This window comes from Elephas maximus, chromosome 22 (genome assembly GCF_024166365.1).
Source record: "Elephas maximus indicus isolate mEleMax1 chromosome 22, mEleMax1 primary haplotype, whole genome shotgun sequence".
Classification (NCBI taxonomy): Eukaryota; Metazoa; Chordata; class Mammalia; order Proboscidea; family Elephantidae; genus Elephas; species Elephas maximus.
The window spans coordinates 8,380,852-8,408,224 of record NC_064840.1 but is presented as its reverse complement, the minus strand read 5'-3'; the positions used below and the strand labels follow the sequence as shown (position 1 = coordinate 8,408,224).

Here is a 27,373-nt window from a genome sequence, read left to right as displayed (position 1 = left end):
GCCATACAGAGAAATGAAGGCCTGATACATGCTACAACATGGATAAACTCGGAAAACGTTACGCTGAGTGAAGTTAGTCAGTTACAAAATGACAAATATTGTATGATCCCCCTTACACGAAATATCTAGAAGAGGCAAATGCATAGAAACCAAAGTTTATTAGTGGCTACAAGGGGTGGAAGGAGCCCTGATGGCACAGTGGTTAACCGCTGGGATGCTAACTGAAAGGTCAGCATTTTGAACTCGCCAGTTGCTCTGCAGGAGAAAGATGTGGCAGTCTGCTTCCATAAAGATGACAGCCTTGGAAAGACCAGATTTACTGGACTGAAGAAACCCCAAGAGTATGGCCCCTGGATACTCTTTTAGCTAAGTAATGAAGTCACTCCCAGGGTCTACCCTTCAGCCAGAGATTAGACAGGTCCATAAAACAAATGAGACTAAAGGAGCACAACAGCCCAGGGGCAAGGACTAGAAGGCAAGAGAGAACAGGAAAGTTGCTAAGAGGGAATCCAAGGTCGAGAAGGGAGAGTGCTGACATGTCGTGGGGTTGTTAACCAACGTCATAAAACAGTATGTGTACTAACTATTTTATGAGAAACTAGTTTGTTCTGAAAACCTTCATCTAAAGTACAATAAAAAAAAAAAAGAAAAAGATTATACCCTTGGAAACCCTGTAGGACAGCTCTACTCTGTCCTATAGGGTCGCTATGAGTCGAAATCGACTCGATTGGCAATGGGTTTGGTTTTGGTTTACCAAGGCTGGGAGGGAAGGGAAGGAGGGATCATCACTGAGGGGCCACTGAGCCTCTGTTAAGAGTAATCAAAAAATTCAGAAATAGATAGTTGGTGATGGTTACACACCATAGTGAATGTAACTTATGTTACTGAATTGTATGTGCAAAATATAACGAAATGGCAAATGTTTTGTTATACGTATTTTTACCATAAAAAAAAAAAAAAAGATGTTATAGAGTAATGGAGACAAAACAGGCATGTGGGATTGAAAGCCAAAATAAAACAGTACTGCTATAAAGGACATTCTGGGGACAACTAGGAAATCTAAATCCAGACTGTCCATTACCTGTTAGTATTATCATCGATGTTAAATTTCCTGAGTGTGATCAGGGTGTTGAAAGTATGGAGGAGAACGCCCTTGTTGTTAGGAAAGGCCTGCTGAAGCATTTAGGGCTGAAGTGTTTATGGGGTCTTCACATTATCATGGTATCTGCAACAAACTCTTGAACAACTGGACAAATGTGTCTGTGTTTGTGCATATGTAGAGATAAATCAAACATAACAAAATGTTAACAATTGGTGAGTTTGGGTAAAGGCCATATGTGGGTGTTCCTGCGATTTTTCTGTAGGTTTGAAATTTTTCAAAATAAAAAGTTGGGGGAAAAAAACACTCTTCTTCCGTGCCTCACAGGATCTTTTAAGTATCAAAAGGAATAAAGGAAGTCAAAGAACTTTTAAAAGTGTACTGTGAATGGAGGTCCCAGCCAATGCAATAAGGCAAGAAAAATAAATGAGACAGCATAAAGATTGGAAAGGAAAAAATAAACCTGACTTTGCTAGCAGACGACATAACTGTTTAACTTAAGAAGATATTCTTTACTATAACAACCCAAAAAAAGAAAACACCTAGGCATAAATCGAAAAATCTACACAAATCCTCTACAATAAAACACTATAAATAAAGAGAGGAGCATGCCATGTGCATTAATTAGAAAACTCAATATTATAGAAATGCCAATTTCCCTAACTGGTTCATAGAATCAACACAGGAGTCCAATCAAAATCACAACTGGGTTTTTTAAAATACTGATTAACTGATTTTAGAATTCATATGGAAATGCAAAGGCAATCTTGAAAAAGAACAAAACCAGAAGGCTTTATCAGATAGCAAGTGCTATTGTAAAGTTAATTAAGACAGTGAGGCATTAGCTTCTGGGCAGGCAAACTGACCAATGGAATAGATGAGAGCATCCAGAAACAGACCCACTCAAATGCAGTCATCCAATGTATGACAAAGACAACACTGCAGTGCCCTGAGGCAAGAGGACAGTTTTTTAAATAAATATCCTGGGTCAACTCCATATCCACATGGGGGAAAAAAAAAAAAGGAGTCTTGATCCCTATCTCACACCAAACAAAAAATCAACTCTGGAAGAACTACAGATCTAAATATAAGTTAAAAAGTATAAAACCTTTTAAGAGAAACGTGCAAACATCTTCATGACCTTAACCCAAACCCGTTGCCATCGAGGTGATTCCGATTCATAGGGACCCTATGGGACAGAGTAGAACTGCCCCATAGAGTTTTCAAGAAACAGCTGGTAGATACAAACTGCTGACCTTTTGGTTACCAGCCAAACTCTTAAGCACTGCACCAGCAGGACTCCTCACAACCTTGGGAGTAGATAAAAATTTCTTAAGCAAGACACAAAAAGAACTAATGGACTAAAAATAGCAAAATGATCTATCTGAAAATGAGAAACTTCTGTTTATTCAAAGCCACCTTTAAGATCATGAAAAGACAACGCACAAAGTAGGAGAACGCTTTTGGAATACGTATACCCAACAAAGAAATCATATCCAGAATATATAAAGAACCCTTACAATGAATAAGAAACAGGAAATACTCTTTCAACTTTAAACCAAAAATATCCCCTAAAGTCTTCCTAAAACCAAGCAATAGTTTAGCTTAACTAGCAAAAAAATATCTGCCTTGAGCATTATACTCTTTTAAGAACTATGTGAGATCAAATTGACAACAGCAACTTGAAAGATTAGATAGGAACCTTAGAGAGCAGTGAGTTTATCTTAACGGGGGAGAAATAACTCAGAAAATGAGACTCGTTGCATTATTCAAAGAATGTAATCAATGTCACCGAACTGTAAGTGTAGAAACTGTCGAGCTGGTGTATGTTCTGCTGTGTATATTCTCAACAACAAAAATAAAAGAGAGAAAATAGAAGAGAAAAAAACACTCATGCTAATGGCTATTACAGGCAGCCCTCAAATTTTCCGAGTACATTATAATACTTTACAAAGCACTTTAATATTCATCATTCCCTTTGATCATCACAGAAATGCCAGGAGGGACATGGGGCAGGTATTACTGCTCCCACTTTGCCATTCTAGGCTTTACAAGAACTGGCGAGGATGTCAGAGGCCGTATCACTGGATACCCTGCTTCTGCGACGAGAGACGAGAAGAATGAGACCCAAGAGAATAGAGAGGGAGCCTGGACACAACCAGAGCACGAGAGATCATTCCTCAACAGGCTCAGGTGGGCAACATCTGCCCTTCTTGTTATGTAAGGAAAGCCATAGGTATTGACAGAGGCTGTGGTGTTGCCTAAACCCCAAATTTGAGTATCTGGCTTTAAATCTCTGATTACAAAGAGAATCTCATCAAATCCATGTCCTGCTCTGTTATGGGTTGAATTGTGACTCCAAAAAATACGCTGAAGTCCTAACCCGTAGTACTTGTACGTGTGGCCTTATTTGGAAACAGGCTCTTTGCTGATGCAATTATTGAACATGAGATCATACTGGAGTAGAAACCAAAAAAACCAAACCCGTTGCTGTGAAGTCGATTCCAACTCACAGTGACCCTATAGGACAGGGTGGAACTGCCCCATAGAGTTTCCAAGGTGCGCCTGGCAGATTCGAATTGCTAACCTTTTGGTTAGCAGCTATAGCACTTAACCACTATGCCACCATGGTTTCCCACTGGAGTAGCACTGGCCCTAATCCAATGACTGGTGTCCTTTCAGAAAGGGAAGACACACAGAAGGAAGACAAATATGTGAAGATGGAGGCAGAGATTGGAGTGGTGCTGCCACAAGCCAAGGAATGCCTAAGGCCATCAGAAGCTAGAAGAAGCATGGAAGGTTCCTTCCCTTGAGTGTTCAAGAGCATGGCTACATCAGCACCTTGATTTCAGACTACTAGCCTCCACAACTGTGAGACAATAAGGTTCTGTTGTTTTAACCCACTCACTTTGTGGTACTTTGTAATGGCAGTCCTAAGAGACTAGTATGTGCCCTTATGATAAATAATGGAGACCATTTGTTGAGTACCCATTATCCGGCATAAGCATTCATTCATTCCTTCACAGGAGCATTCTGGCTGTACTTCTTCCAAGATCAATTTGTTCGTTCTTCTGGCAGTCCATGGTATATTCAGTATTCTTCGCCAACACCATAATTCAAAGGTGTCAATTCTTCTCCAGTCTTCCTTATTCATTGTTCAGCTTTCCCACACATACGAGGCAATTGAAAATATCACAGCTTGGGTCAGGCACACCTTACTTCTTAAAGTGACATCTTTACTTTTTAACACTTCAAAGAGGTCTCTTGTAGCAGATTTGCCCAATGCAATGCCTATCTGATTTCATGACTGCTGCTTCCATGGGCGTTGATCGTGGATCGAAGTAAAATGAAACCCTGGACAACTTCAATCTTTTCTCCATTTATCATGATGTTGTTTATTGGTCCAGTTGCGAGGATTTTTGTTTTCTTTGTGTCCAGGTGTAATCCATACTGATGGCTGTGGTCCTTCATCTTCATCAATAAGCCTTGGGCAATGGTACCGAAAAACCTATTGCTGTCAAGTCAATTCTGACTCATAGGCACCATACAGGACAGGGTAGAGCTGCCCCATAGAGTTTCCAAGGCTGTAATCTTTATGGAGGAGCCCTGGATGCACAGTGATTAAGCACTCAGCTGCAAACTGAAAGGTCAGCAATTCGAACCCACCAGCCTCACTGATGTGCCAAGGGAAAAAGATGTAGCAGCCTGCTTCAGTAGAGGTAACAGCCTTGGAAACCCTGTGGGGCAGTTCTGCCCTTTACATGAGGTCGCTATGAGCGGGAATAGACTCGTGGGCAATGGGTTTGGGTTTTGGAATCTTTACAGAAGCAGACTAACGTATCTTCCTCCCACGCAGCAGCTGGTTGGTTCGAACCACAGACCTTTTGGTTAGCAGCTGAGTATTTTCACCACTGCACCATCAGGACTCCTTTCACCCTCACTAGCATGAAGATAATAATTTTTTTTAAAAACTGAAAATAACAAGTTTTGGCAAAAATGTGCTGAAATTGAAACCCTCATGTATTTCTGGTGGGAAAGTAAAACAGGTTGGTGGTACCTCTAAAGGTTCACCCTAAGAGTTACCATGCTGTGACTACTGTTAGATGTCATCAATTCTGTTCGGACTCATGGCGATTCTATTATGTAAAACAGAACGAAACACTGCCCGGTCCTGTGCCATCCTCACAATTATTGCTGTATTTGAGCCCACTGGAGCCACTGTGTCAGTCCATCTCCTTCAGAGTCTTCCTCTCTTTCGCTGACCCTCTGCTTTACCTAGCATGATGTCCTTCTCCAGGGAGTGGTCCCTCCTGATAACATGTCCGAAGTTCCTGACAGTCTCGTCAGCCTCACTTCTACAGAGTATTGTGGCTGTACTTCTTTCAAGACAGATTTGTTTGTTCTTCTGGCAGTCCATGGTATATTCAATTCTTTGCCAACACCACAATTCAAAGGCATCAATTCTTCTTCGGCCTTCCTTATTCATTGTCCAGATTTCGAACGCATATGAGGCAAATGCAAATGCCATGGCTTGGGTCAGGAGCACCTTAGTCCTTCTTACAGATTGAACTGTGTCACCCAAAAATATGTGTCAACTTTGTAAGGCCATGACTCCCAGTACTGTGTGGTTATAATTTTATGTTAAAGAGGATTAGAGTGGGATTGTAATACCCTTACTAAGGTCACATCTGTGATACAATGCAAAAGGAGTTTCCCTGGAGTGTAGCCTGCACCACCTTTTATCTTACAAGAGACAAAAGGAAAGGAAAGCAAGCAGAGAGTGGAACCTCATACCACCAAGAAAGATGCACTGGGAGCACAGTGCATACTTTGGACTCAGGGTCTCTGTGCGGAAAAGCTCCTAGTCCAGGGGAAGACTGATGAGAAGGACCTTCCTCCAGAACCAACAGAGAAAGAAAGCCTTCCCCTGGAGCTGACACCCTGAATTTGGACTTCTAGCCTACTTGACTGTGAGAAAATAAATTTCTCTTTTTTAAAGCCATCCACTTGTGGTATTTGTTAAACCAGCACTAAATGACTAAGACAGCCCTCAAAGTGACATCTTTGCTTTTTAATACCTTAAAGAAGTCTTTTGCAGCACATTTGCCCAATGACTTCTGTTTCCACAGACGTTCGTTGTGAATCCAAGTAAAATGAAGTCCTTGACAACTACGATATTTTCTCCATTTATCACAACGTTGCTTATCGGTCCAGTTGTAGGAATTTTTGTTTTCTTTATGTTGAGGTATAGTCCATAATGAAAGCAGGAGTCTTTGATCTTCATCAGTAGGTGCTATAAGTCCTCTTCACTTTCAGCAAGCAAGGTTGTGTCATCTGCATATTGCAAGTTTTTAATGAGTCTTCCTCCAACCCTGATGCCCCATTCTTTTTCATATAGTCTGGATTCTCAGATCAGTTGCTCAGCATACAAACTGAGTAAGTACAGTGAAAGGATACAAACCTGATGTACTTCCTGACTTTAATCCCCTCGTTCTATGTACAGGTTCTGCGCGAGCACAGTTAAGTGTTCTGGAATTCCCATTCCTTGCATTGTTATCCATAATTTGTTATGGCACACAACTGAATGCCTTTGCACAGTCAATAAAATACAAGTAAACATCTTTCTGGTATTCTCTGCTTTCAACCAAGATCCATGAGACATCAGTAATGTATCCCTCATCCCATGTCCTTTTCTGAATCTGGCTTGAATTTCTGGCAGTTCCTGATTGATGTACTGCTACAACTGTTCTTGAATTATCTTCAATATAATTTTACTTGCAAGTGATATTAACATTGATCAATAATTTCCACATTCCACTGGATCACCTTTCTTTGGAATGGGCACGAATATGGGTCTCTTCCAGTTTGATGGCCAGGTAGCTGTCTTCCAAATTTCTTGGCATAGACAAGTGAACGCGTCCAACATTGCACCTGTTTGTTGAAACATCTCAATTGGCATTCTGTCAGTTCCTGGAGCTTTGTTTTTTGCCAATGCATTCAGTCCAGCTTGGACTTTTCTTTCAGTACCATTGGTTCTGGATCATATGCTACCTCCTGAAATGGCTGAACATCGACCAATTCTTTTTGGTACAGTGACTCTGGGTATTCCTTCCATCTTCCTTTGATGCTTCCTCTATCGTTCAGTATCTTGCCCATAGGATCCTTCAAAACTTCAATTCGAGGCTTGAATTTTTTCTTCAGTTCTTTCAGCTTAAGAAATATCGAACGTAATCTTCCCTTCTGGTTTTCTAACTCCCAGCCTTTGAGTTACCACATGACCCAGCATCTACCCACGCAAGAGAGATGAAAACATTTTGTCCACACAAAAACCTACGTATACGTAAATATTCACAGCAGCATGATTCACAATAACCAAAAAGTAGAAACAACTAAAATGTCCATCAACAGAAAAATGGATAAATAAAACGTGGCATAAAAAGGAATGAAGTACTCATACATGCTACAATACGGATGAACCTCGAAAACATTAAGCTACATGAAAGAAATCAGTCACAAAACACCACATATTCCATGATTTTATATGAAATATCCAGAACAGGAAACCCTGGTGGTGTAGTGGTTAAACGCTATAGCTGCTAACCAAAAGGTCGGCAGTTCAAATCCACCAGGTGCTCCTTGGAAACTCTACGGGGCAGTTCTACTCTGTCCTATAGGGTCGCAATGAGTCAGAACTGACTTGAGAGCAGTGGATTTGGGTTTTTCCGGTTTATCCAGAACAGGCAAATCTATAAAGACAGAAAGTAGATTGGTAGTTAACAGGGAACAGAGAAGAAGCGGAGCTGGGCCATATGGAGAATCCTTTTGGGGTAATGGAAACACTCCAGAGTTAAGACAGTGGTAAAAAATGCACAACATTGTGACTATACCAAAAATCACTGAAGTGTATACCTTACATTGGTTACGATGGTAAATTTCATGGTCTGTGAACTTTATCTCAAAAAAAAATTTTTTCTTAATCCCTCCCTCCAAATAAAAATCAGATCACATAGCCACCATGTTCCACTCCCTGCTGAAAGCTCCCCAATGGCTTCCCATTGCACTAGGAGTCAAGGCCAAGTTCCCTCAATGGCTACAAGCCCCTACATGACCTGGCCCTGCTCCCACCTCCCAACTCCTCTCCCCACCTCGCTGGCCCCACCCCCTGCCTGGAATGTTCTTCTGCACAGCTGGCTTCTCATCAGTCAGGTCTCTGTCCAAAGGCCCCCTCCTCAGGGAGGCTCTCCTGGCCACCCCATCTAAATAAAGCCCCATCGCGAATAATTCCATTATCTTGCTTTATTTCTTCACAGCTCTTATCACTATCCAAAAACACATATGTATTTAAAATCTGTTTACGTCTTTATTACCTGTCGCTCCAACCACACTGGAGGGACCTGGTCTGTCATATTCACAGCTCTGAATATGACTCTGCTTAGGAGCTGCTTGAAAAACACTTCTGAAAAGAACAGATCTACTCAACAACTTCCAGTAAGATCCAAAATGCCACCTGACCTGCTACCTGGTAAAGAGCCCAGAGCGCTGGTCATCAACGAGCCACCTCTCTATTAATAAGCATAGGCTATCAGTGGTGAAGTTCCTGGGGGGTGAAAATGGTTAAGTGCTCAGCTACTAACCAGAAGGTTGGCAGTTTAAATACACCCACCCCCCCCACCAAAAAAAAACAAATGCAGTGCCGTCGAGTCGGTTCCGACTCATAGTGACCCTACAGGCCAGGGTAGAACTGCCCCATAGAGTTTCCAAGGAGCGCCTGGCGGATTCGAACTGCCAACCCTTTGGTTAGCAGCCGTGGCACTTAACCACTACGCCACCAGGGTTTCCTTAAATACACCCAGGGCAATTTAAATACACCCAGGGGTGCCTTGGAAGAAAGGCCTGGCAATCAGCTTTTGATCATAGCCATTGAAAACCCTGAGGAGCAAAGTTCTGCTGTGACACACATGGGGTGGCCATGAGTTGTAATGGACTTGGCAGCAACTGCTTTTTTGTTTTTGTTTCCCGAGCTATCAGTGGAAGCCCCAATCTAGGCCTGTCGGAAACACTGGGGACACAGGAGGAAAGATCTCTTCCCCCACTCAAGAAACTGAAAGTCTTTTAGGGGTCACAAAGCACCCAATGTTTACCCAGCAACCCACAAGCAAACGCCAAGGAGACCCTGAAGATTGCTTTGCTGACACCCAAGCTGAAGGCCAGGGTCCAAATCAGCCTCATAAAACTGTACGCCGGCAAAACCTTCTAACATGGCTTCGTGCGACTTTGCAATCTGACCTGGCGTCCAGAATGAGCCGGTTGCAGCTAACACCTGCTCCCCTCCTCCCTCCTTCTCCTGTGAGGCTGTTTCTTTTCAGAGGCAGTTACAAGTCTAAACAGACAGGTGGTAGAGGCGTCTTCCCCTGCCCTCCTCCTCCTTCCCACTCCAGCATCTCTGTGCTGCCCGCATATCAAGGCACTCACCCACAAGGAGTTTGACGTCTCGGACTGTGAAGTCAGGGTCAGGCATCCTGGAGGAAGAGGTAGCAAGGCCTTTGGTGAGAAGCCAGAAACCCCAGAGCTAGACCCTATCCTGGGGCAGAGGGAGGCAACTTTTTCCAAGAGTTCCTTTGTTTCCCATTTGGGAACCCAAATGAGATAATCCTGAGGGATGGCAGTAAACCAGTTAGTGCCTCAAGGGAGGGCCATCCCAGAACCACTGAGCCCCGTCCCCATCCCAAAAGGCAAACCAAACCCCCTCCCTCTTCTCCACACCTGAACCCCTATACTGCTGCGGAAGAGGCTGGGACACCCACTCCCACCTACTTCTCCAGGGAAGATGGAAACATGGGGTCAAGGGGAGGGCAGACAACTGGGCAAACACCTGCTCTTTTAAGGTGGGCAGCCTTTTCCTTGTCTCTCTCTGTCTAGAAAATACTCCCCATAGGAGTTGTAAGGATGGTGGAGGGGACCCCTTTAAGTTCAGAAGGATAAAAAGACATACATGATGCTAATTCCAGGCATTTGTTAACATTGGGTAGAATGACTGTGGAGTACCCTGGGAGAGACAAATGATTAATAGTTGCTAATGGAAAGGTAGAAGCTTCAAATCTACCCAGACGTGCCTTGGAAGAAAAGGTTGGTGATCTACTTCTGAAAAACCAGCCATTGAAGACCCTATGCCACACAGTTCTACTCTGATGCACATGGGGTCAGCATGAGTCGGCACCAACTTAAAGGCAACTGGTTTACGATGATTGAGGTTTCATTCATTATTAGGTAACAATGACAGGAAGTTTAATTTCTGCCCACAGGAATGAGCGCCTAAAGCAAGTCTGGCAGTCAATGCTCACTCCATGGATGCTCAGGAGAGAGGCACTCTGGGATGACACCCTCAGCCTCCTCCCCTGCTTGAGGCTGAAACCTGTTCTTCCAGCCTGCCTCCTGCTCTCTCCCCATCCCGGGGCTCTGAAAGACTCTCAATGTGGGAGAATGTAAACAGAAGGCAGGAGAACCAAGCTGCTCTGGCAGGCACAGAAAGGGGAGACATGGGCGGAAAACCCCAGGAAACATTCCCTCCATAGAAAGGGACCAGTTTCAAACCACAGAGCGGGAGTCTGTCCAGAGAAGGGTATCTAGGTGCCCTGCCTCAGGGCTTAGAGAATGGCCAATTTCTTCACAGCTCAGGCCCTGCCTCAGCTTCCCCCTGTGGTTCAATTCTCTTTAGGAAGGCCCTGCATATATCTGACGGTAGGTCACAGGGGGAAAAAAAAAGACACCGCCTAAGTACCCTAAGTTCTGTCTGCCCAAATTGTCGGAAAAAGGCCAATCCTTGGAAAAGTTTTTTTCCTTTTGTCAGAAACAAACAAACAACAACAACAACAACAACAAAAAAAAATCAGTGCCATCCAGTCGATTCTGACTCACGGCAACCCCATATGTTTCAGACGGGCCTGAAGCAGGAGACAATGATCCCAGATAATATAGAAAGATCCTTCTCTGTGATGGGAGGTGGGAAGAAGCTACAAACTGTGTCAGGGAGGGAGAGAGGGGAAGAAGCAATTGGTTTCATCAACTTACTTAATTCCCAGTCCATCCTTTTCTCGGAATATCAAGGGGACTCTAAGGGCTTCTCTCTGCACATACTCATAGTTGAAATCTGTTTGGATGTTTGAATTAAAACAAGTTGGTTAAGTCAGGAAGCAGAGATATGGGGAATAAAACACCATCGGCTGATGAGGGGAAGAATGATGGCAAAGGGGCAGGGTTCACGTTTGACACAGGGACCAACTCAACGGCAAATGTTCCCAGGAAAATGATAGAGTAATAGGTGAGGTGAAGCCACAGCACAGCCATGCCAACTCTCAGCTCCTCTGCCCACTCAGTCATTCCCCGCGTGCCCCACGGGTCAGAACTTGTCAATGAATAGCACAAGGGTTGGGTCGGGAGACTCAGGAAAGAACCCCACACAGAAAGAGCCACAGTTACTGAGGGGCAGAGAACTCACTCCAAGCTGAGCTCAGAAGGTATAGGGACCACAAAATGGAAGACTTCCACTTGGGAGGATCTGAAGCCCCAGGGAGGAGGTTGGGAGGAGGACACCCATTGTAGCTGAGTATCAAAGAAGATCTTATTGTAATATCCTGCATAGTGAAGGGGAGGGGAAGAGGGCTGGTTTCCCTGGAAACTGTGTATTTGGTGCCAAAATCACAGGGAACTGGGCACAATGCTACTGTCTGTAATAGGGAAATTCTGCTACGGCCATCACAATACTTGCTTCAACTGGATAAGCAAGAGGGATGCTCCCCAGGTGAGGGGTAGCAAAGGAGACATCCACAGTAAGGCCTAAAAAAAACTCATAGGGTAGTTTTCCCTCTAGTATAGACCCCAAACTCCTTATCCACAGCTGCGGAGAACGAAGAAAGCCTCTTTCCTCACCCAGTTCCAAAACCCAAGCACACCTCTGAATACGGAGTCGAGTGAAACGGAGATAAAGTTGCAACTAAACCAGCCCAGGAAGACACAAGTGTTCCCTGGCCCTTCAGAGGGAGATAGAAAGGCCACTGAAGCCCCTGCCCCAGGGAAATAGTTCACCGGGGCAATCTGGGAGGAGGAGGAGGCTAGGGCAACTGGGCCCAGAAGAGAGGGAGCGAACAAAACCCAGAGCCGAGGAAAGCCCTGACCTCAGCAGCTCAGAATCCCAGGGGCTCTCAGTGAATGGGGATTCCTAAGGATTTAAAGGAAGAGAAGTTTAAGAAGCTTCTACTTTGAATCCAGACTAAGGGATTCTTTTTCTCAGCTCCTCCCTCGAGTTTTGAGGCCAGATCTGAACTAACTAGCAGAACTCTAAGGCCCTCTCCTTTGAAAGGAGCCTGGACAACAGATTTAAGGAGGATACACTTTAGAACTTCCTTTCTGGAATATTCTACCCCCCACCCCACGACCATATCCACACACCCAGCCCACCCCCTGTGGTCAGGGACTTCAGGACAGCTTCCAATTCCTCACTTGAGCCTGAGAGAAAAGACTGACACCCCGGGATAAGAATTCCTCACAAATGGCTAGGAAGAGTTTGCATATTGTTTTCCCATAAGATTTGCCAAACAACTAAAATGGGAGGGGGGCAGAAGAAAGGAGAGGCATTAAGATCCTTAAGGAAATTTAAATGGAGCTGGGACAAGCCTCCCAGCCAGTTGGCAGAACCTGCAGGCTGGAAGAAATGTCTTCTTCCCTCCCCCACAACTACCCCCACCATCCAAGCCCAGCACCCCAGGAGGCCAGGGGCACAAAAGAGAAACTTCAAAAATGCAAAGCCGGATGGTGGCTTCTGGGGGATAACCCCACAGCCCCAGCCTGCTGAACCGGAACCCTGAGGAGGGAGGCACTTCCCAGGTTATCAGCTCAAGGAGGGATGGAAGTGTTTTCCATGAAGGGAAGTAAACAAAATGCAAACGAAGCTATTTAAAGGAAATTCGAATATCTGAGGGAAAAAAATAACCTACAAACCCTGGAAGGGTATATAAAGATCCCTAAGTAGGCAGGGGCATCTCCAAAATGCAACCCCACAGGCTGGTCTGAGCTCCGGGGGGGCAGGGGCTACTCTGGGCCCAGGCTGGGGTGGGCCTGGGCTCTGGAGTCCTCAAACTCAAACTGGAGCATACCTCTAAGTCCGGAGGCCGCCCCTAGCTGTCCTCCCACTGTCAGGGGCAAGGAGCAACTCAGGCCCTGAAGGCCTCAGGCTGGAGTGGCACCCCAAAACCCCAGGAACTCCTGCAACTTCTGCTCTAAAACTGGCTGGGCCTACAAGAGGAGGAAGCTCTCAAGGTCTCAGGCCTGGGAAGAGACCCTGTTTCACGGAGAGTGCCCCAATTCTTGAATTTGAACAGCGAAGAGAGAGGAGCCTCACAGCCTTAAGTCCATACGTAACCCCATTACTCCTCGTCCCCATTACTCCTCATCCTCGCTTCAAACTGTCAAAGCTGCAGGACTAGAGGCCTTAGGTGTAAGTGGGGGCGTCACCCCAATAACTCCAGCCCGCCCAGCCCCTGCTCCAACCTGGCAGAACCCACGCGAGGAAGGACCACTGCAGGCCTCAGGCCTGGGTGGGGGCGTCACCCAGTTAACTCGGGCGCCTCCGGTTCCTAACTGGCAGGGCCCTCGAAAGCACAGGACTCTAGAAGCTTCAGGCCTGGGGGGCTTCACCCTGATGCCCCGAGGGCTGCCCGGCTCCAGTCTGGCAGAAGACGCGCAAGGAGCGCGGCCGGCTTGGGGAGGGGGAGGACGCAGCGCTCCAACCCGCCCTCGGTCTGACAGCCCGTCTGTCCGTCCCCAAGTCCTTCTATCCACGGCCCCTCAGCTCTGCCCACCCTGGGGATGGTGACGCGCACGCACCGGGCCTAGGCCCACGCCTGGCCGCGTTCCCGCCTGTCCTCCTCCCTCGCCACCCCACCTCACCCCACCCCCCAGTGCTCGGCCTCGTTTCGTCACCGGATCCCCTGGAATGGGGGACGCGGGCGCGAAATACGAACCCAGCCACCGGCAGCTCCCTCCCCACGTGCGCGCGGCCCGCGGTGCAGAGGGCGGCGCGGAGGGGGCGCCTCACCTTTGCCCTCCATGGCGTGCACGAAGTCCCCCTGATACAGCTGGCTGCGCAGCTTCTCCTCCAGGCTGAAGCCCCGGACGCTGACGATCTCCTCCACGTCCGACAAGTCCTCGTTCTCGTCGTATCTCTGGCGGTCGATCGGGCGCTGCGGGGACGCAAAACAGAGTCTGGGACGTTATGGGGGACATGGGGGTCCCCCCCACCCAGAGCCCAGCACGAACAGGTGGAAGAGTAGGGAACCCCTGCACCCCACCTCTGCGCCCCGAGCAACTTTGCGCCCCTGCCAAAGATGCTGAAAATCAGGATAAGGAGAGGGGCCCGCACCCCCGGTCCGGCTGCGCCCTACACGGAACGCCTCCTCCTGTGAATGTGGAGGCAATGAAAGGGACATCTGGGGGGCTCCCCTTACCCCCATCCCCACCCCCGAGGTGTGTGGAGCTGTGCCCATTAGCCGGCAGTGCGGTTATGTAACCCGGGCAGGGGGCTCCGGCGCGGGCTGGCGGGGCAGACGTAGGCCCCGGAGGCGCAGCTGCAGCGCCAGGCTTGGCGGTCACACAGCCCCGGCGGCGGCGGCGGCAGAGCCGGGCAGCCGGAACCCAGGTCCGGCGGCATTTCTGAGGCTTGAGCCGCCCCGGAGCTGCCGGGGAAGCAGCGAAGCGGCGGTGGAAGGGCTGAGCCCCCAGCCGCCCCCGCCGACCGCCCGCCAGTGCCAGAAGAAGAAGTGAGGGGGGGTTCGGGGCTTGAGAGGGGGAGAGGCAGCCAGCCCGCCACAAAGCTCCCATCGGAGACCCCCAAACGCACCAGCAGCTGCCTCATCGCCCCACCAGCGCGCGCGCACTCACTTCCTAAGGAGACTCCCCCGCCACTCCTCGCATCCCCCTACCTCCTCCCTCCACCGCCCAGCGCCCGGCCCCGAGCCCCCCAGATCCGCGGCGAACCCCGAGCCCGCTCAGCCCCCCTCCACGCCTTTCCCCGCCACCACCTCCCCACTTAAGTGTCTGAGGCTCAGAGCCTCACAAGGGACTGGAGGAGTAAGCTGCTTGCTTCCTTTTGCATGCAATTTATTATATTTTTTCCGGTCCTCTTGCAAAATACAGAAAAGGAAAGAAAAGGCAGCAGGAAACCAAAAAAAAAAAGATCTATCATATACCAGATACAGATTTGGGGGAAAAAAAAAAAAAAGCTACACACCAATCTTCTTCCAGAGTCTTTCTCTGCCTCCATTTTTTTTAGGAGAGTTCACCAATTAATTGTCAACACTCCTGCCCCCAGCATTTTGGCCGAGGGGGGAAGGAGGGAAGACCAAAGAAAACAAACCAGAAAATAAACAAATAAAGCAAGCCAGACAGCCGAAATCTACAAAGTTTTGCACCAACACTTGGGCAGCTCCGTTTGCAAAGTCCTAGGAAACCATTTTCAGCAGTTGTGGGGTGGGGGGGGGAGGCGTCGACGTCATAATCCCCGGAACGTAAACATTGTTGCCGATCGCGCTCCGAGCCCGCGGCGGGGCTAGTGGGGGGGCCCTCGGCCGGGGATCTGGGGGCGGGGGCGGCGGCCTAAGGAGGCTGGGGTGGGGAGGGGGCCCTGGCGGCCCCGGGCGCTGCTCAGCGCCCTGGCATCGCTGTTTTGTTGTTGGGTCACGAGTGCGCCTCTGCACGCAGGCGCCGCCGCCGCCCGGGAGTTGTGTGCAGAGCTGACTTTTGGAGGCTGACTCGCCGGCGGCGGGCGCATCCCGGAGATGGCGGGGTGGGGAGGGCGGCCAGGAGGAGGGGGCAGCCGCGAAGTGTAGATTTGCACGGCTTGCCGCAGCGGGAGGCGTGAGAATGCAAGCCAAGCCTGCGGGCGTGAAAACCCCCGGGCCTGGCACCCCCCAAAACGACCCCCCACCTCAGTCCCTGCCCCCACTTCCCAGGGTTCCCCCCACGGGCTGCCCTCTTCTTCCTTCATTGGATCCACCGCGTTACCTACGTGGCCGACCCAAATGCAAAGCATTTTGTGTGTGTGTGTGTGTATATATATATATATATTTTTTTTTTTTTTGCTTTTCTACTGCATGTCTTTTTTCCAAATTCGGGAGTGGAGGCGCAGCCTCTCCAGACCCCTCCACAGGCGGGCCTGCGGTCATAAGGAAGAAGCACTTTGGGGCTCAGGATGAAATTAGCGCTTCCCCATACCTGTACGGACTACATAACTTTTACACGCCCGGGACTGCAAGCTGTGGACCCACACACACAGAAGGCACAGGAAATACAGCCAGACCAGAGTGACCGAGAAACCGCCTTTCATTCATTCATTCATTCGGCTACCTCTGTGGAGTCCTTTACCAGGTGGCAAGCCCTGGAACAGACCCTGGACCATTTTTAAAGGTCCTGTGCTTGCAAAGAAGAGGAGAGAAATGATCAGAAATGAAATAACAAGAGAATCGGATCTGGCGGCTCCTAACACAGCCTGCGTGCGCACAGGCGAAGGGTAAGCCCTCAACCGCCACTTAGAGGAGAAAAATCGGTGGAACATGGCACTGCGCGCTGGGATGGGTCGCGGGGAACTTTGGGCGCCCCTTGATTAATCCTAGAGGGCTTCTTGGTGTGGGCACTCTCTATACATACATGTGTGTCTTCTATTAGATCTGGGCATGCTTCCCACATCCCTAGTGTTTACACCGGCCCCCAGAGCTGGAATCCTCAATGTGCTGTTGTATAAATCCATCGCGAACCGCATTCAGGTCGACTTTGGTTGTGAAGCAAAGTTGGCCCTAAACGTTCCTCCAGCTCTATTCTGGCACCCTGTTGGGCCTGATCTCCTCCTGGGATGATATAACACCAGGGCGACAATAAAGGAACGTTTTAGATGCTGAAAACAGACTTTACAAAGAACTTCCCATGCTTTTGATTTAATTTTTAATTTTATTTCGCCATCCACCCTGCGCAATAGTTGGAGCAGGCCATTTTGCAGATGGGGAAACTGAGGCTCTGAGAAGTTATGAATCTGGATGTTTGCTCAGCCCCCAGATCCTCCCCACGTCAACACAGCCTTCAGACAGACGTGTGGGGAGGAAGTGGCTTCCCTGACAGAGATCGGATGTGAACAGTCAGCCCTGTATCTGTCGCCCTAAGAGACCGCTTCCCCCTCACCCACCTTAACATTTCCTGCCCTATCTTTTTGTAATTCGTTCCCATCCACCCCCAAAGGCAGCTCTTTGAAGTTTGTTTTAATCGGAGTCCACTGGCTGTAAAATCTTTTAGGTAGGGATGAGCTGCTAGCGGACAGCAGAATATGTTTCTAATCTCAAATCCTCCTTGGCTCTGCCTGGAACATCCAGCCCACAGCACTTAGTGGCCCCCATTAAGAACCAGGGACTTCGTTGTATTTGCTTCTCACTTGCTCACAACAACCCTTGAATAAAGGGAAGTTGTAGTATTATTCCCCATTTTGCAAACGAGGAAGCCGCGACTCCAAAAGGCACAGCTGCTCACCCAAGATTACACAGCTAGGACGTGGGGTTGCTGGGGCTCGGGCCTGAGCCTGGCTCTGGGTCCATGCTTTCCTGAACAGGGACAGTCTTTACTACTCCCACATAATGAAATAAACATGTTTCAAGGAGGGCGTGTGGGCTGGAGAGGGGCGAAAAGTGAGTTGAGTGGAATAAAGCGAAACCGTGCAAAAACCGCTTGATTTCTGAATTCTCCTTACTTTTCCTTCCAGGAACCCTAGTCTATCCCCCTGTGGCCTCATGGTGTCCCCCAAAGATGGTGTCAGGGAAAGATTCGAGGGCAGCCAGTTTCGTGTAAAAAAAAGTGAAGCCCATATATCACAGCGACGGGGAGTTCCTGGCCTCTCAGAGGGGGAAGGGGTTGAGTGGTCACCCAATTTAAATCCCCTCCTTTTACCAAAGGAAGCCGGGGACCCAGGAGAAGAATGGGCCTACCTACCGGGGTTTGTTCCCCTTTAACTCCCCCAGAATTGCTGCCCAGCCACCTGGTCCTAAGTGGTCACTCAATAAATGTTGGGCCCCGATTGATTGATTACCTTCCCCAGCGATATTTGCATTTTTCCTTTATCAGTAATTGGCAGATGAAAGGTTTTGTCCTCCTGCTGAAAGAATTCCAGGCATTTGCTTGAAGGTGGGGGAGGTTATTTTGGGCCAAAGGGGGAAGGGCCAAGACCCTTGAGCTCCCTGTGTAGGCTAATTGTCCCCAGGGAGGGGAGAGAGGGGAAGGAACCCTAAGATGCTGATGCAAGAGATGTACTTTTTCTTGCAGAAAAAAACCCTCAATACCAAGGAAATTCAAAAAGTCATAATAATAACTTCCGGGACCCTCTAGCTCAGTTGTACAAAAGGCCCAGTCAGATCCGCCTGTATTATCCCCTTTCAATCATTTCTTCATTCATCAAGAGTCGATTAAGCGGCTCTCTGCCCCAAAATGGAGACAACTGAGGAAAGATAGAAGAAACAGCTCCTGTCCCTGTCATAGGCAAACTTCCAGGATGGGCAGGAGGAAGGTGGACTACGCTTTTCCCAAGGGAACTAGTTAGAAAGGACAGTGGATATAACTCAGAGCTGAGAGTCTGTGATTTTCCAGTTATTAGAAAATAAATGCTGATTCGCACACAGCTGTTTTCATACTCACTGCAATGATAATTATATACTAGTTATGATTTTTGAGACCCTGCTATGGACCACGTATTAGCAAAACCCCTCACATATGCTCGCTCTGAATCCTCGCCAAAGCTCCCTGAAGGAGGTGCTGTCGTTCCCCACTTCTACAGGTGAGGCTCAGAGCAAGGTCAGGTTACTTGCACAAATTTCACAGCTGTGAAGTAACAGGCAGAATTTGAAGCCAGGGCTTGTCCTATATCTGCACTCCCCGGTACATGTGGCTACTGAGCACTTGAAACATGGCTAGTGGAATTAAAGAAGAGCATTTTTAATTTTATTTAATTTTAATTAAATTTGAATAGCTATATGCGGCTAGCTTCTACCTTATGGAACAGTGCAGCCTTAGAGTGTTGTCCAGCATGTGTCTTAACTCACCTGAAAAGCAACTGCCAGCAAGTCACCTCTGACTCATGGAGACCCCATGTGTGTCAGAGCAGAACTGTGTTCCACGGGAAATGGCTGGAACCATTTCTGGACGTAGACTGCCAGGCCTTTCTTCTGAGGCATCTCTGGATGAACTAAACCCTCCCTCCAACCTTTTGTTTTGCACCCAAGAGCATTAACTCTTTCTACCACTCAGGTACTCCCTAACTCACCTACCAGACTGTATATCCTCAAGGTCTGCTTCAGCACTAGTTTCCCATAATCAGCCCTCCAGAAACAGTTGTGAAATGAATGAAGGGCCCTGCAGAAAATGAAGTTTTGTAATGAGGGGTATCAGCAAAGGTTTCCTGGAAGAGGCCCATCCGATACAACTGTGAATGCTTAGAGTATAAGCCTTTAAGCACCATTTCCTGTTCTAGGGTCTGCCAAGATCATGGCACCACATAAGCACCTGGGGGCGCCAGTTGAATGTGAGTTGACCCACCTGCCCAGATTTTATTTTCTTTTTATAATTTATTTTTTGTTGTTGAGAATATACACAGCAGACATACACCAACTGAACAGTTTCTACACATACAGTTCAGTGACATTGATTACATTCTTCGAGTTGTACAACCATTCTCACCCTCATTTTCTGAGTTGTTCCTCCCCCATTAACATAAACTCACTGACCCCTAAGGCTCTTATCTAATCTTTCCAAGTTGCTGTTGTCAATTTGATCCCAATTAAAAGACCCCAATTCTCAAGGCAGAACTTCCTTACTAGTTAAGCCAAACTATTGTTTGGTTTTCAGAAGACATCAGGGGATATTTTTGGTTTGTTTTAAAGATTATCTCAGGGCAATATTTTCAGGGCTTCATTCAGCCTCCATGGCTCCCGAAAGTCTGGATTTGAAATTCTGTTCTACATTTTCCCCTTTCTGATCAGAGGTCTTCTATAGAATCTTTGACAAAAATGTCAGTAATGGTAGCCAGGCACCATCCAGTTCTTCCGGTCTCATGGCAAAGGGGGTAGTTGTTCATGGAGCCACCTGCCCAGACCTTACAGATAAACTTCGCAAGACAAGAGGCAGGAAGCCTTAGAAATGGGTTGCCACTTCCAGAAATATAGCCTACTGATAGACTCAAGCACTAAGATCTAATCTATTGTAGCCCTGTTTGCAAGAGAAAAAGACTGAAAATGATCTAACTAAAAGTTGGAGAACTGATTAAGTAATTCTTAGACCACCTGTCCACCAAATTAAATGCTATTGAACCATTAAAAAGAATAAGGTAACTCTATATAAGCTAATGTGGAATGATTTCATCATATCTTTAAATTAAAAACACAAAAAGCAAGGTGTAGGATAATAATTTTAAATGGTGCTGACCACTTACGCAAACCAAAGGAGATACTGCTTTCTATACATATATGCCCTTATATGCACAGAAATTTCACTGGAAAGAAATACAAGAAAATGGAAGAAGAACTGGAGACAGGAAAGAAAACTTTTCTTTAGTACAGTTCGAATTTTTCACCACATGAACACATTGTATTACCTTATTTTGAACTTTATAGACTTAGTTTTGTTCCACATAGATGTATTACTTACTTAAAAATTAATTTCACACATAAAAAGACTAGACTTACTGGTCTAACAGAGACTGGAGGTACTCCCAAAACTATGGCCCCCAGACATTCTATTAACCCAGAACTGAAACCATTCCCAAAGCCCATTTTTCAGACACAGATTAGACAGGCCTGTCTGTCTAAAATAGCACACATGAGGAATGTGCTTTTTAGCTCAATCAAATATACAAGACCAAATGGGCAGCTCCTGTCAAAAAGCAGGATGAGAAGGCAGGAAGGGACAGGAACAGGATGAATGGACACAGGGAACCCGGGTGGAAAGGGGAAGCGTGCTGACACATAGTGGGGATTGCAACTGATGTCACAAAACAATACATGTATAAATTTTTGAATAAGAAGTTAACTTGAGCTGTAAACTTTCACCTAAAGCACAATAAAAAAAAAAATTTCAAGTATAAAACCAAAAGAATGAAAATCAAGGACTCAAACAGCTACTTGTACACTAATGTTCACTACAGCGTTATTCATAACAGCGAAAAGATAGAAACAACTCAAGTGTCTGTCACCAGGTAAGCGGATAAACAAATGCGGTACGTCCATACAATGGAACATCACCTGCAGCCATACAAAGGAATGAAACTCTAATACATGCTTGAACTTTGAAAACATCGTACAAAGTGAAATTAGCCAGACACAAAAGACAAATATTGTATGGTCCTACTTACATGAAATGTTCACACTAGGTAAATGCAGACAGAAGGCGGATTGGTTGTTGCCATGGGCTAGGGGGGTAGGGAGGGGTACCTTGTGAATATAATTAATGCCACTGAATTGTACACTTAAAAGTGGTTAAAATGGCAAATTTTGTTACATACATATTTACCACAATAAACAAAATCAATTTCATCTGCTTCACTTTTTTCAAGTCTGTAAGGTTCAGGATTAGGCAAATCTAAACCAGATAAATACTGCTTAGATATGGACACATAAGCAGTAAAACATAAGTAAAAGCAAGGGAGTGATTAACACAAATTGCAGGAAGTTAAACTCTGGGGAGGAGAGAAAGGAATGTAATCAGCAAGAGGTCCTGGTTGGGGACTGTTATAGACTGAACGGTGTCCCCCCGAAATATGTATGAAATCCTAACCCCTGTACCTGTGATCCTGTTTGGACATAGGGTCTTTTGATATGTTAATAAGGTCATACCAGTGTTGGGTAGGTCCTAAACCTAATCACTCGCAGTTATAAAATGACTAAAATAGACAGAGAGGCACTTACAGAGGGAACACAGATGCCCGGGAAGGTCAAGGATTGCCTGCAGACACCAGAAACCAGGAGACAGGTTCACAGAGGAATCCACTTGGCTCAGACCCTGATTTGGATCTTTAGCCTCCAGAACTGTGAGAAGATTAATTTCTGTTCTTTAAAGCCACCCACTTGGGGGAGATCTATTATGGCAGCACTAGTAACTACCAAGGAACCCTGGTGGCATAGTGGCTAAAGCACTCAGCTGCTAACCTAAAGATCGGCAGTTCAAACCGACCAGTTACTCTGCAAGATAAAGCTGTGGCAGTCTGCTTCCATAAAGATTATAGCCTTGGAAACCCCATGGGACAATTCTACTCTGCCCTATAGGGTCACTATGAGTAGGAATCGACTTAATGGCAATGAGTAGATAACTACGACAGTTACTTTGGTATCTTAATCTAAGGATATCAAAAACCAAAGAACCAAACCTGGTTGCCGTCGTGTCTGAGTCAATTCTGACTCACAGTGACCCTATATGACAGAATAGAACTGCCCCATAGGGTTTCGCTGTGAGTCAGAATTGACTTGACAGCAATAGGTTTGGCTTTTGGTTATAGGGTTTCCAAGACTGTAATCTTTACGGAAGCAGATTGCAGCATCTTTCCCCCAAGGAGCAGCTGGTGGGTTTGAACTGCCGACCTTTCGGTTAGCAGCTGAGCACTTAACCATGGTGCCATCAGGACTCCTCAATCTAAGGACATCTGAGTGTAATTCTTTAAACCGTACTTATCCGGTCTATTATATTTGTGAAATATTCCACAATTTTAAAGATGTTTTAAACTTGCTTTAAATCTCTCTCCCCATCCCTATCCACCTCTGGGTTTTCCCCTCCCCACCTCCATGCCCAGAAAACCTTAGGTACCCTCCCAGAAATAGTCTGCAATTAAAACTGTCAGGACAGAAAAAAAAAAAAAGGTCAGGATAAATTGTTGGTTGGAAAAAAAAAGTCACAGAATAACTTATATGATTCCATTTATGATAAAACAAGCCAAGAAATAAACTACATATGTATTAATTTGTATATATAAGACACACAGGCACACCTGGGGAAAAAAAAACTTGGGACTAAGCAGCCACCCATTATCTTTAATCACCTCTGGAGAAGGGAGAAAATTTTGAGGAGTTTTTATAGGGACTATACTATATTTGTATGTTTAACAATCATTGTGACTTTCTCAATTTTTCAAAATATTTGAAATATAAAGAGAGGCACAGAATAGAAAATAAAGATCACAAATCAATAAAGCAAATATCTGTGTATCCACCACCCAGCTTTGCCAAATTTTATTTATTCATTGATTTATTTGCCTGATTTTTTATTACTTTTGCAGTTAAAAATATAAATGCTTTGGGGGAAAACAGATCACATTATTTCTGCTAAAGTGATTAAAGTTCCCATAGAAATCAAATCTTTTTTTTTTTTTTTTTTTAATATTCCTCGCCCTGTAAAGAAGGGCAGAATTATATACAGCCTGAGTGTCCGTCCTTGGCCATTTTGGGAAGAGTTAAATTTATATCTAGAGTTCTGCATGTTATAATGCCTCCTTTCCTGTGTGAGAATTGCTAGGAAGTCTGGACACAGCAGGTGAGTTAATTAAGGGGTTAATGCCAGGAAGAGCGGCAGGGAAGTTCAGAGATTCTTTCAAAACTTGCGACTTTGGATTGATGGACATGCGCGTGAGCCAACAGGAATCAAACTTCAAGCATGACTTCATCATGCTAAATTGTGATTGGCTGATAATCTCCAGGGGCGGGACGGTCGGGCTGGCAGTTAACCCCTTAGGGAAGGCTCATGCCCTTTGCATTTATTTTACTTCCAAAGATGAAATAAGTAGAGACCGATGAAAATCCAAGAAAAGCGCCCAGGCCTTCAGGTGCCACCTTTCCACCTAACCCAGAAGGCAGGATTTCACCTCCCAAAGAAACACACGGGGACAATTTTCCCGGAGCAAAGTTTTGAACTTTTCAAACTTAGCGAGCAGGGAGTGGAGGAGTGTGGTTTGAGGCACTCTGTGCTGTCAGAGCTAAGCCCAGCGTTGGAACCCATTCCATTCATCTTCCCAAGTGATCAGTCACTGTGCAGATTGAATTGCATTTCCTGCCCCGAGACCAGGAGACAGATGACCTTTGCTTCAGCCTCAGCCCCCGTTCACAGCTGGAGAGAGAATGTTTAAGCATTTACTGTCGGGTCTCACCCTGCCCATTGTTCAAAATTCAAACTCTTTGTGCTCAGGCTGCTTGCAGGGGTTTTGTAGTTGTTGATGCTGCGGATCTTTTTTTTTTTTTTTAACCTCCCACGTCTTACAGCTTCTGAGAAACAAACCCTCCATCTGGAGGTGCCCCAAAGAGGGGACTAGACTAGACTTGGGGAATTTTAAGAGAGGCCATGGGACCTTTTAGAGTCCTAGTGGTGCAGTGTTTAAGAGCTACGGCTGCTAAGCAAAAGGTTGGCAGTTCGAACCCACCAGCCACTCCTTAAAAAATCTATGAGGCAGTTCTACTAAAAAAAAAAAGGTCCCATAAAGTCGCTATGAGTTGGAATCAATTTGACGGCACTGGGTTTTGTTTTGTTTTGTTTTTGGCTCCAGCAGTTCAGTCTGCAGCACCCAGGGAGCCCAGGAAGGGGCAGCCAGGAGTCCAGCAAAAAGAATAATGAGGCTTCACCTTTATAGGGCTCAATAACAAAAAACCTTTTACACGCATACCTTATTTAAAAAGCACTGTTCTACTCTGTAACACATGGGGTCTACCTGAGTTGGAATCAACTCGCCAGCAACGGGTTTGTTTTTGTTGGTTTTTACCCAGAGCACCCTCTCCTGCCAGCCCTCTTCCCCTCCACAGCTCCTGCTTATCCTTCTGGAATCCGCTTAGCTCTCTTCTCTTTCCTGACCCCTCATTATCTCATTGTTGCCTGTGGCCCCAGCAGACTGTGAGCTCTGCGAGGGTGGGTACCTTGTCTGTCTCACTCATTGATATATCTCATACCTAGCACAGCACTAACACCTGCTCCAAAATACTTGACAAATGTAGGTTCAGCACCCCAGTCGTGCCTCCTGTAGTTCCAAAACTCCTCATCCTTTCAGAAAGCCAGGAATAACAATGCTGAGATTCTCTTTGCCTGGCTAACCACCGTCTAACACCTTTGTCAGGGGAAGTTACAGAAGTACAGCCAGAGTGCTCCTTAGAAGGGAGAATGGTGAGACTTTGTCTCACGTACTTTGGACATGTTATCAGGAGCGACCAGTCCCTGGAGAAGGACAACATGCCTGGTAAAGTAGAGGGTCAGCGAAAAAAAGGAAAACCCTCAGCGAGGTGGATTGACCCAGTAGATGCAACAATGGGCTCAAATATAGCAATGATTGTGAGGATGGTGCAGGATAGGGCAGTGTTTCGTTTTTTCAGGGTCGCTATTAGAAAAAAAAAAAGATAAAATTTTTATTTTTTCATGAGTAGGAACTGACTAGAAGGCAGCTAAGAACAGAGGGAGTCAGTGGCTTTTTAACCCTTCTTGAAATGACATCCATGAATTCACCAATTATTTACTGAGTGCCTCCTTGATTCACACACACAGCAATCAGGATAGGAAATCTTCTTCAGCCGCGGCACTTATTAATGGCACCTTCCACCCTGGTGACGCTGGAAACGTTCTGAAGTGAAGGGGAATATCTGCTTTCCCCCAACCTGAGGAGACCGCCCTTTGCAAACTGAGAGCAGGAGAGTTTGCCCAATTTACCCTCACACAAAACCTTTTCCTCATTGAAACTCTTCTCACAATTATAATGAAATATTCACGTGGGTAACAGCGTAACATTTGTGTCTCTTGATAGAAGGAAGGGTCCCTAAGGAGACTGACCTTGTCTGTCTTGCTCACGGCTCCTAGGGCTGGCTCATAAAATGTGCCCAACAAATGTTCATTGAATAAATAAATGAATTCCTCAACATCAGACATTTTCAGCTTGATCAACTGTATCCAAAAGTGTACCTCTATGAACGTACCCAAAAGCGCATGAAGAAGATGCCCTCTTGAAATGCGATAGGTATGGTGGCGGGCTGGGGGGAGGTGATGCTCTACAGTCTTCTAGCTCCAAAGCCCAGGCTCTCCCTCAAGTTATTTCAGACCTTCCCTGTTTCATGAGATCTGTTGGGCAGAAACTGAGTCCCAGGGTACCTGGGTGCAGGGGACCAGCCATCACTGCCCACAGCTGAGGCCTGTAGACATGCACCTTATATCCTCTGCCCCAAACCTCAAAATGCTGGGTGGGGGTAAAAAAAGGTGGGGGAGGGGAGGCCAATATTTGCAGGTGGCTGTGGTTTCCCCAGGTCCCCAGATGGTAAAAAAGGTTTGTGCTCAACTACTTACCTAAAGATTGGAGGTTTGCTCCCACCCAGCAGCACAGCCGAAGATCTGGCAATCTGCTACTGTAAAGATCACAGGCAAGAAAACCCTATGGAACAGTTCTGCTTTAACACATGGGGTCACCATGAGTTGGAATCAGGTTTGATTTGGTGGTTTCACCAGGGTGAATCACTGGCTGGAGTGCCTAGGTGCTGCAAATGGTTAACGGACTTGACTGCTAACCAAAAGGTTGGGGGTTTGAGTCCACCCAGAGGCACCTCAGAAGTAAGGCCTGGCAATCTATTTCCAAAAATCAGCCACTGAAAACCCTGTGGAGCACAGTTCTACTCTGACACATATGGGGTCACCATGAGTCGGAGTGGACTGGATGGCAACTGGCTTTTTAAATGGACCTGGTCTGGGGCTGGGGAGGAAGTCAGGGAAAGCTGCCCCAAGGAAGTAATACATAGAACTGAGCTCTGACGGAAGGGGAGAGCTGAGCTAGGCTGAGTGTGGGGGAAGTGTTCTGGGCAGAGAAATAGCATATGCAAAGGGCCCATGGTGTGTACTGAAGGAACTGAAAGAAGGGCCATTTGACCCCGGCATCTAGAGCTGAGGGTGAGGGTGGGGCTGGGGGCAAAATGAAACTGGAAAAACATGTAGCCACTTTGGAAATAACTGGGCACTATCTTTTTTTTTTTTATCTAGTAAAGAGGAAGGTGTTAGTAGCCTGTGGTCCAGCAGTCCCAGTCCACGGAACATCCTAAAAAAAGAAACACCAGGGCACCTGGAAGCATCCATGGACACGGCATTCTATGCAATCACAAAAAACTTGGAACAGCTCAAATGTTCACCAACAGGAGGATGAACGCATCGCGGAAGGTGCATGAGCCTGAGTTCCCAGAAAGCAAAGTCTGACACAAAAGCTGA

The 27,373-nt window shown here is 46.5% G+C and overlaps 1 protein-coding gene across 14 annotated transcripts in view; it reads right to left on the bottom strand.

Annotated features, from left to right (window-relative positions):
* KDM2B (lysine demethylase 2B) overlaps positions 1–27,373 on the bottom strand; it is a 154,767-nt gene that overhangs the window by 107,191 nt on the left and 20,203 nt on the right. For 3 of the 14 annotated variants that reach the window (XM_049865294.1, XM_049865295.1, XM_049865301.1), the window contains exons 1-4: positions 15,381–15,633; positions 14,190–14,334; positions 11,168–11,246; positions 9,572–9,618 (exon numbers count right to left, since the gene is read on the bottom strand). In XM_049865294.1, the coding sequence (XP_049721251.1) occupies positions 9,572–9,618; positions 11,168–11,246; positions 14,190–14,334; positions 15,381–15,413 (304 nt within the window). In that variant the 5' untranslated portion in view covers positions 15,414–15,633. The other 11 variants (XM_049865287.1, XM_049865296.1, XM_049865290.1 and 8 more) reach the window with 8 other exon arrangements.